This window comes from Dinoponera quadriceps, unplaced genomic scaffold (assembly GCF_001313825.1).
Source record: "Dinoponera quadriceps isolate SergipeBrazil2010 unplaced genomic scaffold, ASM131382v1 scaffold1252, whole genome shotgun sequence".
Taxonomy (NCBI): domain Eukaryota; kingdom Metazoa; phylum Arthropoda; class Insecta; order Hymenoptera; family Formicidae; genus Dinoponera; species Dinoponera quadriceps.
In genome coordinates, this window is record NW_014555363.1 from 1,317,167 (window position 1) to 1,330,282 (window position 13,116).

A 13,116-nucleotide genomic window follows, 5' to 3' on the forward strand; every position below is an offset into this window, starting at 1 on the left:
GCCCCTGCGAACAGTGCGATTTCTTCGGATCGCGCGTCTCGATCTGAACGATCGCCCGGTGGTTTCTCCGTGCGCTTTGTGAACCGCAGCGTCTCGTCGAGTTTTACGGTGGGTGGTAGTGAGGAATCAGCTGATCGTTTAAAGGGACCACGCTCGCTCCCTCTCCCCTCCCTCTGTTCACCCCCTCCCCTCTCTCTTTTTCTCATTCTCTTCGTGCCGGAGAATAAATTTTGTCGGGATCGAAGGATGTGATCCTTTAAGTTTCCCCACGCAAGTCACACATCACCGTCACGCTTGAACGCCGACTTTGTCCGACGAAAGTTTCTGCCTCATTGTCGCATGATTTATTGTTCTCTCTTGCTTAATTACTCTTGGAAAGTGCCCGCGTGAGGGAAAGAAAAGGAGCAAGTTTTCTCTCTCTCTCTCTCTCTCTCTTTCTCCCCCTCCAAATTCCCTTTCCCCTTTCTTTCTTAGACTGCGTCCCCTCTTCTCAAAATCACACCGACCCGCATTCACAAATTCGCACAATGGCGTGACCACGTGGTACAGTTTCCCTGCCGCATAACGCTTCTTCCCGCGCGAAGCTTCCGCGCGTCTTGTCTAGCGGCACTCTGGTGCGTGGTCCTTTCCCACTGTCGATCCTTCAGTGTGAACGAAGGGATACCGGTGGATTCCAGTGACGCGAGTGCACCGCATACGGAACGCGCGCGCGCGTAAGTCCGCTGTAGCTCGCGACTGTGTGACGTGGTTTACTCTTTTTTTCCTCATCGTCGTTCGATCGATTCTGAAATTTGTCATTCTCTCTCTCGAAGAAGAAGAAAGGTGTTCCGTCAGTGGCAGTAAGATCTGCGAGTACGGGAGCAATCGATGGTTTGCGACGAGCCTTGAGTCGCTATTGACGGCGTCCTGAAAGGGTAAGAGTATTCCGAGACCTCCGAGACCGGGATGAAAAGATTCTAATTTCGCGGAACGAGTCGCGTTAACGAAGTGGATTTGTGTCTTGCACGACGAGGAACTCGAACCCGCGAGATCCCAATCGCGGATTCCGCGCGTGAGCTCGATCGGAGCACCGATCCGCTCAAGCGAGACCGGTGCTTCAACCTTCAACCGGCAACATCTATTGTTCGGCTTTGCGCGATGATCGTGTCCAGGCTTCATTGTACATTTTGTATTTATGATTGCGATCGTTGCGAGTCGATTGGTGATCGGGAGAACGGGGTGTACGCTTCTTCTTCGGCGGCGTGCGATTTTCGAAAATGTAACGCGCGACGAATTAATCAGTCTCAACGCCGATCTCGTCAATCGACTAACCGGATTCTCACGTATTCTCGCTAATGTTCCGATCGCTGTGTAGCACGGTATTCGCAGTAGCTGCGATAGTAATAGTAGCGGCATCAATCGTTATTTCCGAGATACCGCGAGAACCGCGAGCATCGACACTAATCCCAACTCTCTTCCGTACACGTCGTTTTGCTCGACGAAGTTAAGGGTGCCACGCACCGCGACGGCTAATAGCTCGCGCGCGCAACATACAGTGGCCTCTTCGAGACACGGACGCGGAAATAGAAAAGGAGCGAGAGCAATGGCAGCGAAAAGAAAAAGAACGTCGCGAGAGAATCGGGGAGAGAGAGAGAGAGAGAGAGCGAGAGAGTACCGGTCGACGTGAATCCGCGCTTTTTCCGAACACGTGCGAGTTTGACAACAAACTTGCGGAGGAGTTTTCGACGGCGCACAGTGACGTATCGTAGTCCGGCGGTTCCCCTGAACGCACTGCGTGGTTCTAACCGTGGAGAGAGAGAGAGGAAAGTTTTTTTTCATCTCTCGCGACTTCCCGTCAAAGCAAACGACGCGGCCGCGGTACGCGGTTTTAACGCCACTTTCGCGTCGCTTTTGCGTACCGTCGAGCGAAAGGTCGCTCGCCGAGGGAAAAGGCAGGAGGACGGTGTCGAAAAGCGAGTTCGATTATTTGATCTTGCCGCGCGACATCGCAGCTCGATCCCTTCGCTCGCTCGCTCCGTTGTTTGTTGTTTGTAGTTCATTGTGTGCCTACCTCAATCTCTCCTATGAGAGGGATTGTTTACGATCGCGGGAGACCTGTCAGCCGGCAATTAATTAGCCCGTGACAATGGAGCCACTTTTACGGGCCGCTTATTTAACGGCGATCGCGACTTCCGGACGCTGGGCCCGCGACACGTCGCGAATCCGCGCTTCCTCGCTGCTGGCTTCGATTTCATTTCCCGGATCGTTACAAAGTTACGCGGGACGCGCTGCCGGGATATTCGTTTCACATGGAGACTACTCGACGCACAATTCCAGAGAATTCTCCCGTTTCACACGCGAAACATTCTGCCCCTCCCTCACCCTCTCGCGCCTCCCCCTCATTCTCTCTTGAAACAAATTCGCTATTTTTATCGTTATTGCATTGTTGTTAATGTAATTGCGTCCGGAGTGATTTATCGAGCGCGCACTACGGGCGATTCTTTTACAGGATGCAATTCACAATCAAAGCCATCGCACGTGTGCGAGTGACGTGACGTTGAAGAGCAGCAGTAGTGCGCGCTCGTTCCAGGTCACGTCGCCCGGCCGCTCGCGCGCGCCTACACACACCTTTGCCACCTTTTGCATTAATTATGTTTTAATTATAAAATAAACGTACAAGCACCCGCCAACGACGCGCCGTGTCACTGTCGCGTCGCAATTGATACCGTTTACGTCGCGCGCAACACGGACAGAAGCAACGGGAATTCGAGGGCCATCCGCGTTGCGCATCGCGGATAAAAGGAATAAAGTGAGAGCCTTGCTCCCGGTGGGTGTAATGCGCTTCGCCGACGGGGCTTACGTATCGTTGTAATTTCACGGATGATCGATAGAGACGAGTTATTCTCTCTCCCTCTCTCCCTCTCCTCACTTTTTCTCTCTTTCTCTCCCGGCTGATACCGCCTCCCGTGATGATGCGTTATCAATCAGCGATAAAAAGTAACGCGGGATTCACCGGATTAATCCCCCGGGGCCCGAGAAAGTCAGGGTTCACTCGTAGGCGTTCGTTTGAATCGCGCGGGAGCGCCGATGCGATTGACGGGTCAGTTGGATGGGAAAGATTTTCCAGGAATCGATCGGCGATTTTGTCTCCTCGATTTCAGAGGTATCGAGATACACCGCTCACGTCGCGGACGATGATCCCCTCTTTTTGTTTCCTCCTCCTCCTCCTTCTTCCCCTTTTGCCTCGTTGCACGAGATGCACAAGGTGTCGTGTGTCGACTCGGAGAATTTCCTTCGCAACGCCGGATACCTGCGGATGCCGCGGAAAGCGCGCAAATCGGCCGCGGGCCGCGCCTCTCTTCTTTTCCCCGGCTTCCGATCACCCCTCTTCTACCGAGGGGGAACGCGCTACGCGAAGTTATTCACGGCGAAACGCACTCGACGAAACGAGTGCCAACGTCACCGAAATATTCGGGGGTGAGTCGGCCGATTCAATAATTATCGCGAGAACTCGGCCGCGTGTCATCCCCCGCGTGTCCGACGCGACTGCGTGCCTCTTTGCGACGACGATCCTCCGGCGTGTAACGCGAATTCTTTGCGAATCGTTTATCCGGGAGACGCGCGGTGATACGTCTGTGTGTCAGATCCCGTGTGAAATTCCAGTCAAAATTAAAGATTCTGGGTGAAAATTCGCTAGGTGAGCAGCAACCAGTGAGAAAGTTTAATTAGAACCGGCATCAACACGGTAAACAGTTTTGTGTCACTAACGATCCACCCAAACTTTTTGTTGTGCGTTACTTTAACATGGGGAATATGTTAGAAAGATATAAATGAAGTTAACATATTCACATTGTTAACATATTACTTTTTCATCTTGTTAAAGCAACACATAGATTTTGCGTAGATCGTTTGTAGCACAAAATGTTTTACCGTGTAAACGTTAAGCGCGATAATTTCGATCTGATAGCGAGTGGATTGCCAATCAAAATTCTTCCCTTCGATAAATTTCTAAACCCCGTTTTCGCTTTATTTTATTTTAGTTTGTTATTTAATTACGCATGTCCGCGCGCGCATATACCATACACATACACACACGTATTTGCATTTATAATAATATTATAATACTATTTAATTTATTTGAATTTGTTAGGTTGATGCAAAAGTTCGTTCCGTTTCTTGATCAAAATATACATGGGATATTTGTTTATTTTGAAATACAATCAATTATGTATGTGCCGTTTTGTTCGATGACCTGCCGTCTCTCAGGTAGCTCTGCATGATCTCGCGCAGGTAGAGCTTCTGAGCAAAGAACCGATTAAGAAACCGAACGAACTTTCACAACTCGATGCGTTATTGAATTTTTAATGCTGCGAGATCGAAATATTTCTTTGCTTGCGCACGCTCCTTCTCTAGAAAAGGTAACGTGTCCGTTAGCTTTTGGGAAGTAAATTGCTCGCTATAGACACAAAGCCATGCGGACAATGAAGAATCCTTATCGTTCGAATCCTCGAGGATTTGGTTCCGAGTCCGTCGGACAGAGGAGAAGGCGTTAACGCGAGTCCACGATGAAAACCACGGCGACCATGCGACGATCGCGCGAAACCCTAGACTTCGATGTTCGCCCTGTCTTAAGCGCAGTGTCGCAAAAACTTCCTAATAGCCCGACCCGATATGTCGGAGGCCATATGGAGCGGTATTCATAGTCCGATCTTATATTTAAGATCGTTTCAAGTTCATCTTCAGATATGAATCGTCTCATCAGCTATAAAGCACCTGAAACCGAACATAAAACAGTCTTGAATGTAAGACCTGACTGTGACCTAGTTTACATCTGTTATTTGATACACGTACTAAATGGCAACTTTCTCTTAAATTATCTCGATGTCGATGATGTATGTAAACGACGGCGTACCAACCTGGATTCACATGATTCGATGAAAAATCCAGTCGAAATCATATGGAAATCAATGTTCGATTTGATGTTTGGAAGACTTCATCACGATATCTAGAAGATATTATGTAGATGTTGACGACCTAATAATACAGTTTATATCATATCCGCATCAAGTTGAAATATGAATATAACGATTCGACTTAGATGTGATATCGACCAGATACCGACTAGTTCGGCAATAATCAATCGATATCTATATGACATCTTCTACATAGATACCGGGATATCGACATGATATTAACAAAATGCCATACGGATCTGTCGCCAATCGCAACATCTTTTGCATCAACGAAAGATATGGTAATCAAATCTAATGGCCCGAAAAATCAATCATCGATATCGAATCGATCATCGCTTTGCAAACCTGGGAGTTGGTATAACACGCATCAAGAAGACCCGTCGTACCAATTGAATACAACGTTGTTTACACGCATCGTCAAAATTAAGATAATTTAATAGAAAGTTGACAAGCGTATCAAATGATCGGTGTAAACAAGAATACCTAGAATGAATGCCGGCCGTAGATCTTCCGAAACTGTGAGCGGCTGGAAGAGCCGACACAATTTCGCGGTCGAGTTTTTCCCACTCAGCGCACGGTCGCCATTTTCCCATTATTTGGCGTCTGACCGTCTGGCGTCTTTCGGATTCCAGGAGAACGGCAGGGCGCAAGGTTAGCGAGGCAACGGCAGCGGCAGAAAGTGAAGAAGGGGGAAGCACCTTCGCGATACGTGCGTGGCCGTGTGCGTGCGTGCATGGAAAAGGAAGGACCACGCAGGACCACGAGGACGCGGCACGAGAGAGCACGGGGCGGAGCAAGGTGGCGGCTCCGCTAACGACGCCAGCGGCGGAAGAAAAATGTCGCATTATTCTCTACGCTGGAACAATCATCAGAGCCATATACTACAGGCCTTCGAGGCGCTGCTGCATTCGGAGGTGCTCGTCGACGTGACCCTTGTGTGTGCCGAGAGTAGCCTCAGGGCGCACAAGGTCGTCCTCAGTGCCTGCAGGTAAATCACGCATGCTCCTCTCTCACAGGCGGTTGCTACTTCGCAGGTGGGTCGCAGGTGGATCGGCTTGTCCGCTTTTCATTCGCTTTGCACGTTGCTAGGTAGCTCGTCGCATCGCGTTAGCCGTAGCGACTTTTTCGTGCATGTTCTGTTCGAAGTCTCAAAAGGGACTGCTGCGGGCCGACTTTGAGATCGCAAAATACGGGGAAAAGTCTCAAATTGGAATTTTTACAGGTAGTTATTCTCCGGTCTAGGAAACATTTGCGAACTGCGAGTTTGTGCGAAACAATGAATAGGCAAACAATGATGGTCGGGGGCACGGAATTTATTCATATAAACTAATAATATTGCGTGTTTCTTTGTACGTCACTCCGGTAGTGCTCTCTGCGGCTTTAACGGAATATAAATCTTACGAGAAAGCTTACAAATTTAGTCGTCATACATGGAAAGAGAAACTAATATAAAAATTCAAGATAATAATTCACTTATATTCTCAATAGGTAAACAAGAATATATAATCTTACGTGAAGATAAAACTTGCTTACGTCAAGAAATTCTATGCAGTTCCACTAAAAGTATCATATATATTCTTGTTATTATTCAAGAATAATTTTCACACACTGAGAAGGGAAAGTATTGGATAAATTTTTCCTCTAGAAAACCGGAAAACTTGTTAACTGTGTCGTAGGAATCAATGTTTCCATTTCCAAAATGCTTCAACAACATACATACTTTGATACAGAAAGTGATTGGAAAGATTTACTTTCCATTATTTCTCAACGTTCCACTTGCGTCTCTACTTAGGTAATTCAAACGAAGAAAAAGAATCACCATTCGGGTATCAGCGATGTGGCTCGTATCATTGTAAGGATATTCTTTAATACGAAAAGTAACTCGAAAGATTTATTTACAAATTATAAACGTAATTATAAACGAAGAAAACAATTATTACCTCCTCGCGACGGACACGGGAGATCAGCGGCGTGATTCGCGTTATGCTGCGTCGACGTCACGTGAATAATAAGAAAAAAACAAGAAAAGGGATACTTTGATCGTGGAGCGAGAAGCGCCAAGTTTCGCAGTAAAGGGTCCAAGTTCCTCGCTTACCTCCGTTCGCTTATCTTGCGATTATAAATTCCCGCGCTCTCTATCCGCCGTCTCCGATTGGAAACGTCCGATATTCGTCGATTGGCGGAAGCGCACAGAGCGCGAAAGAAGCGCGTCGCGTTTTGAAAGCGAGAGCGGTTCTTGCTTGCGCGGTCTTTCTTGCTCGCGAAAAACTTCCTCGCTCGCTCCTTCGTGGTTTACCATGGGCGGAGAGGCTCTATACACGATACCGCCGCTCTTCTCGCTCCCCGCGCGTGTGACGTAAAGTTGACAACGAGCGAAAGTCTTGTACCATCGCTGATTCGCTGTCGCTCGATCGGGGAAGGAACGCTAATTCTTGCGGTGGCTTTTTGCCCGCGGTTTCTGCCCGCCGTTCTGTCTTACTCGGCGAAGACACGCAACGTTCCTCGCCACGAGATGTACATGTAACGTTACAAATCGTCGCGGTGGTAAAGCTTCCTCGAGCGAGCGATAGCCACCGGCGTGTACGTGGGTTCGAATTTTCAAACCAAGTGTCGCTCCGTCCCACGCCTGCGCATTTTAACACACGCTCTGACACAAATGTGGAAGCCGTTGGAAGGGGTGAGGGGGTGAAGGGAGGTATTTGCAAACGGACTTTGCACGGTGGTTTTGCGGCGTACGTCGCCGTTTCGACGGTGAACGGCGTCTGTTTTTGGAGATGAACGGCACGAATGAATCGCGATAAGTCAGCATGAGTTCTATACAGTGAGAGAGAGAGAGAGAGAGAAAGGGATGCAAATAACGTAATTATGTCCTTCGGAGGGATATGATCGAAATTCTTGACTTATAAAGTGAGACCGATGTTGCTCCTCTCGAAACGTACTCTATAAGATTAAGGCCTATTATACAATATGTCGCGTATCGTTGTCGAATGTCGAAATGCAGCCGATTGCCCAATGAGGAGAAATCGTTTTCGAGAAACAAATACTCTCATTGAACTATCGGCTGTGTTTCGATTTCCGACATACTATATAACAGGCGTAAGTTTCTCCACAATAGGTGTAATAAGCCTTCAGCCTTTTGCTGTAAATTCTAAATTGTAAGGACCTTAGCGGAATGGCTGACTAGTAATTTTAGGACAATGTTTTACGTCCTAAAATCTTGATCAAAATTCTAATATTTTTATTTCTTTTTTATTATACAACGGTTTGTCATCAATCACGAGCCGAACAGCCTTTTAATTCAAGACTCCTGACGCGAGAGTTATTATGCGTTATTTAAGCCAAAGATTTAAAGCGAAAAAATGTTCTCTTGAATCGATATGTCAGTCATCTTGCTAAAGCCCTAACATAATTTCTAGCTAAAAGTGTTTGCAGCATTACCAGACCTCGCAATTCCTAAGATTCAAGCGTTATTGCGATTTTTTGCAGTGCGGGATCTTTTGTCAGAAATTTTATTACTTACAGCAAAACGCTGGAGGCTTGCTGCAACTATTGTAGATCCGGACCGACACGTTGACGGTCGCGCTAATTTACACTAATTATTTCAATATTCAACTGAAGCTCGAATCGCCCAAGAGGCGCTAAATAAATGTAATTCGCGATGCATATGCTCATTAGCTCGTTTCATCGGCTCCCAATTAGCTGTAAATGAAAATTGTTGTACGCATTTGATTACATTTTATATGCGAATTAGCGAGATGTTATAGCGCACGATGTAATAGCGCCGGTCACTGCTAACCGCTATGGCAGTCGAGGTGTTAAAGAAGGAAATCTGAGCAACCATCTGCGTGAACGTTGCGCGAAACATCGCGTGTGTTCACGACATTATTACGCGCCAAGATAAGATAGGTGCGTACAAGTAAATGAGATTGTAACGGAGCATGAAATCGTTGGCGGTGTGCATAGCAAGCAAGTCGCATGAAAATGCATGATCAGTTACGTTGTCGCTGGAATTTTCCATACGAGTTTATTTATCCTCACACGGCTTGTGCACGATAGCCAGCCAACATACGACGTCGTCCAGTGAAAGTCGAAACCGCAGGTGTTAGTCTGTGATTTTTCAATCTCTCGGATACATAAAGTCTAGATGCCTAGATTTATGCAATTTTTCTCGCCCAATATTTTCATATTTTTTCGAATTTCGTATTTTTTTTTTAAGTCAATGTAAGTTCCGAAGGCTTCATTAATACCATCGTATTATCTACACTGAAAGAAAGATTCTGTAACAATTATCAAGATTTGGTGAATACATTCCAATCAAATGTTTGATTACCGCAATCAAATTATTTAGTTCCATGTATCGTTTCAGTGTAGGCATATAATGACATCGAAAAATTCCGTTTAGGTGTATTATGTGCGAATAATCGTGCATCACATGACTGTTAACTATTTGGTGAATCGACAACGATGTTTAAAAAGAACGTATGTGAAACTAACTGTGCTACCTGGGTATGTATTAAGAGAAAAGTATTTAAAAATATATTTGTCGCATTATTTCCTAAATGATTGATAAAAAGTCATGATTTCAGAATCCTATCTTTTACACAAGAAATAGAATGTTAAAAAATGAAACAATCAGAAATGAACATTCGGTACTTGTAGTGTTAATAAAGTCTTCTGTAACGTGGGCATGCGAGAAAGCGTGTCGCCGTCTCGTGACTCGAAACGAGAACGAGAAAGAAAAAACGATAACGACTTTACCTATTAAATTCGACTTTAGCATATAATGAAATATCGGGGTGTTCTTGAGTCTCTCAATAAAGCTCAAAAAGGCGCCGGGACTTCCTGATAATTCAGGAATCGCGAATTTCGCGCGTAAGAATGGCTTGCCACTGAGAAATTTAAGATCCCGGTCCTCCTTTTAATCTCCTAGACGCTGAAAAACATTGTTGGTGAAGATACAAGCGAATTATGCAGAAGGCTGAATTCAATTCTCGGTTGTTTTAAACCCCGCTATCAAAATCGCAGACAACAGTCGCAAATTACGCTTGCAAATCGACAACCTAAGTCGAAATTTTGATTCTCTTAAGAATAGTTTGTCTGTTCAGAAAATGGTATATGGACTAATGAAAATCTAATTCGCCGATATTAATTTGTATTTTGAACCTTTCATTCGGTAAGTTTAATTTTAACGTTACCTTAAACAACCCATTTTGGCATTAAAATAGGAAGACGGAAATTGAAAATATTATCAGGATTAAAGTAGAATTAAAGTAAATTATATTATTAGGATTGAAACTCGCTAAATCTGTCTTGCGCTGCTTCACAATGAAAGAAGAATTTTGATATTTTTAACTATCTACGGTAAACTCCAACCAATAGTAACGTTACAACACCTATTATAATTATTCATTTACCAGTGTAACTGTTACACACTTTATTTATCTTTCGAACGAGATAAATTTCACGTAATTAAGTTAACGCGTATGTTATTCATTTGTTAATTCTTGAAAAAAACTACAGAATATAGAAATTGACAAATTGACAATACAAAAGATTAATTATTTACGCGATTAACAATGTCTTTCGCATTGTTAACTTTTTCTCACGGTGAGATTACCGTGTCACTAATTGGGACGTTCACCTTGGTTGAGGCGAGGAAGCCCGGATCGCTGATCCTCGCGCTCCTGCGCCGTCGCCGGTCCTCCGTGTAACGGCTCGCGCGTTCATGTTGCAGTCCCTTCTTCCGGAGGATATTCGCGGAACACCCGTGCAAGCATCCGGTGATCGTGCTGAAGGACTTCACCGGTCACGACGTGGCCGCTCTGATCGACTTCATGTATCGCGGTGAGGTGCGGGTCGGCCACGAGGAGCTGCCGGGGCTGATACGGGCCGCGGAGAGTCTGCAGGTGCGGGGTCTGTCGGATCCCATACTGACCCCGGCGGACCCGATATTGGCATCGGCGGATCCCAGGATGTCGTCGCCGCCGGAGACGCCGAGCCTCTTGGGCGAGCCGCCGACGCCGGAGGGCGCCCGACAGGACAGCCCGGAGGAGGACGACAACGCCTCGGAGAACACGCCGAAGGAGCTCGCGGCGGTGGCGGCGGCGACGACGGCGGCGCTGCCCAACCCGACGACGACGACGACCTTCCATTCGACGAGGGACCATCGCGACAGCAGGATACCGCTTAAGCTGAGCTACCAGACGATACGCGAGATATGCGGCTCGTCGCTGATGCCGCGGCGGAAACAAGCGCGGCCGCGCCGGCGGTCGGGCGAGCTCGTGCAGACGGTGCCGCAGGATCTCAGCAGAAACCACACGCAGAATTCGAGCCCGTCGCCGGGTTGCCTCAACCTCAGCGCTAGTCAGCAGCACCAGCAGGCCCAGCAGGAGCAACCCCAGCAGCCTCAATTCCACCAGCAGCAACCCTCCGGCAACGCGCAGACCCACCACCACCAGCATCAACAGCGACATCAAGAGGACATTGCGGAGAATCTGTCGATGAAGAGGTCCGCCTCACCGAGCGGGCTGGACCGGCACCGGAAAACCATGAAGACGGAGGGTAGCGAGACCGCGAGCAGTCCCCGCTGCTCGCCGCTCACCGGGTCGAACCTCCTCCACCCGGACGGTCCCATCCAGGACGTCTCAACGGCGGCGGCGGTGGTGGCGGCGGCGGCCTCGGTCGCGGGTCTGCCGCCGATATCGACGTTGTCGCTGACGTCGCCGCATCATCACAGCGAGTACCTGACTAGCCTCGGCCAGTTGGCCGCTCAGTGGCTACCCGGACATCCGCAGGGTCAGTTACCGCCTCCTCCGCCGCCGAGCCACCTCGCGCGAGAGGGCAGCCCGCACGTGTCGGTGAGGAGCCACCCGTTCCAGCAGCAGCAGCAGCAACGGCAGGACTCGCCGTTGCCGCCACGCCGGAGTTCCGTCGCGGCGATGTTCCCGACGTTGGACGGCGTGCCGGGTCTCGGGGCCGGCCTCTTCCCGCACGCGAGCAGCCTCGAGAGAGGCGGCAGCCTGCTCGCGGACCTCCACGCGGACTTCAAGGCTTCGGAGGCGCTGCACGGCCTCTTCGGCGCCGGCGGGCTCAGCGCCCATCACTCGCCGCTGAGCAACAAGAAGCCGAAGAAGTACCGGGGTAACGGCGACACGCCGCGCCGATGGAGCGACCCGACCGCTCGCGGCCTGCCGATGGACAGGCCGAAGGGCCAGCACAGCGCGCCGCGAGGCGGCCCGCCCAGGTCTTGGACGAACGCCGAGCTGACCGAGGCGCTCCAGCAAGTCTGGAACAAGAAGATGACGACGTCGCAGGCCAGCCGGATATTCGGCATACCGTACAACAGCCTGCTGATGTACGTGCGCGGCAAGTACGGCAAGAGTCTGAAGCTCGAGCAGCTGCGCAGGGACTGCACCGGGTCCGGCACCAGCAACCCCGAGTACATGAACGCGGTGAACAACAATGTCAAGGCCGTCCAGCAGAGCGCCCAGCTCGGGCACGGGCTGGCCGCGTTGCCGCCGACCCACCCGGCGGACGACGCCGCCAGCTTCCACCATCACACCCTGCTGGGCGGCAACCTGCCGCAGGGTTTCTACCCCGACTTCGCCGCCGGGTCCTTCCCGATGCCGGTGAACATGGTGCACCTGCTGCCCCCGAGCGAGCAGAAGGGCTTCGACTCGTCCGGGAATCCTGGCTGTGGAAGCGGCGGTGTTGGTGCTGCCGGTGCTGGTGGAGGAGGCAGCAGCAGCGGCGGAGGCGGCAGCAGCGGCAACAGCGCCGGCGACATCGCGACCTCGCAGAGCAGCCGGACGCCCTCGCCGCTGCAGGACGACGAGCAGCAGCAGCAGCAGCATCATCCTCATCACCACCATCATCACCACGAGTCGTCGCTCCAGTCACAGTCGGCGCCCGCGCTGCTGCAGCACAACGGTTCGGACTAGGATTGGCCGTTTCGGACCGGTACGTTCGTTTACGCGCGATCATTGCTCTCGTCATTCTCGCCCGGATGATAATGATAACGACGACGACGACGACGATGATGTCGATGGACGACACAGGCCCCCGATCGACCGAGTGTACCCTCACGAGTACACCATACCCCGCACACCCCTCACTCGTCGTCGAGTCCCTCGTCGTAGACACGCAGGTTGTACAGATTAGAGAT

The 13,116-nt window shown here is 49.5% G+C and overlaps 1 protein-coding gene across 1 annotated transcript; it reads left to right on the forward strand.

Moving 5' to 3' along the window:
- Positions 1 to 5,788: 5,788 nt before the first annotated feature.
- Positions 5,789 to 12,892, forward strand: LOC106743970 (protein jim lovell). The gene is made up of 2 exons (XM_014618330.1): positions 5,789 to 5,940; positions 10,687 to 12,892. Exons 1-2 carry the CDS (start codon positions 5,789 to 5,791, stop codon positions 12,890 to 12,892), a joined length of 2,358 nt encoding a protein of 785 aa, XP_014473816.1.
- The last annotated feature ends 224 nt before the right edge of the window (positions 12,893 to 13,116 follow it).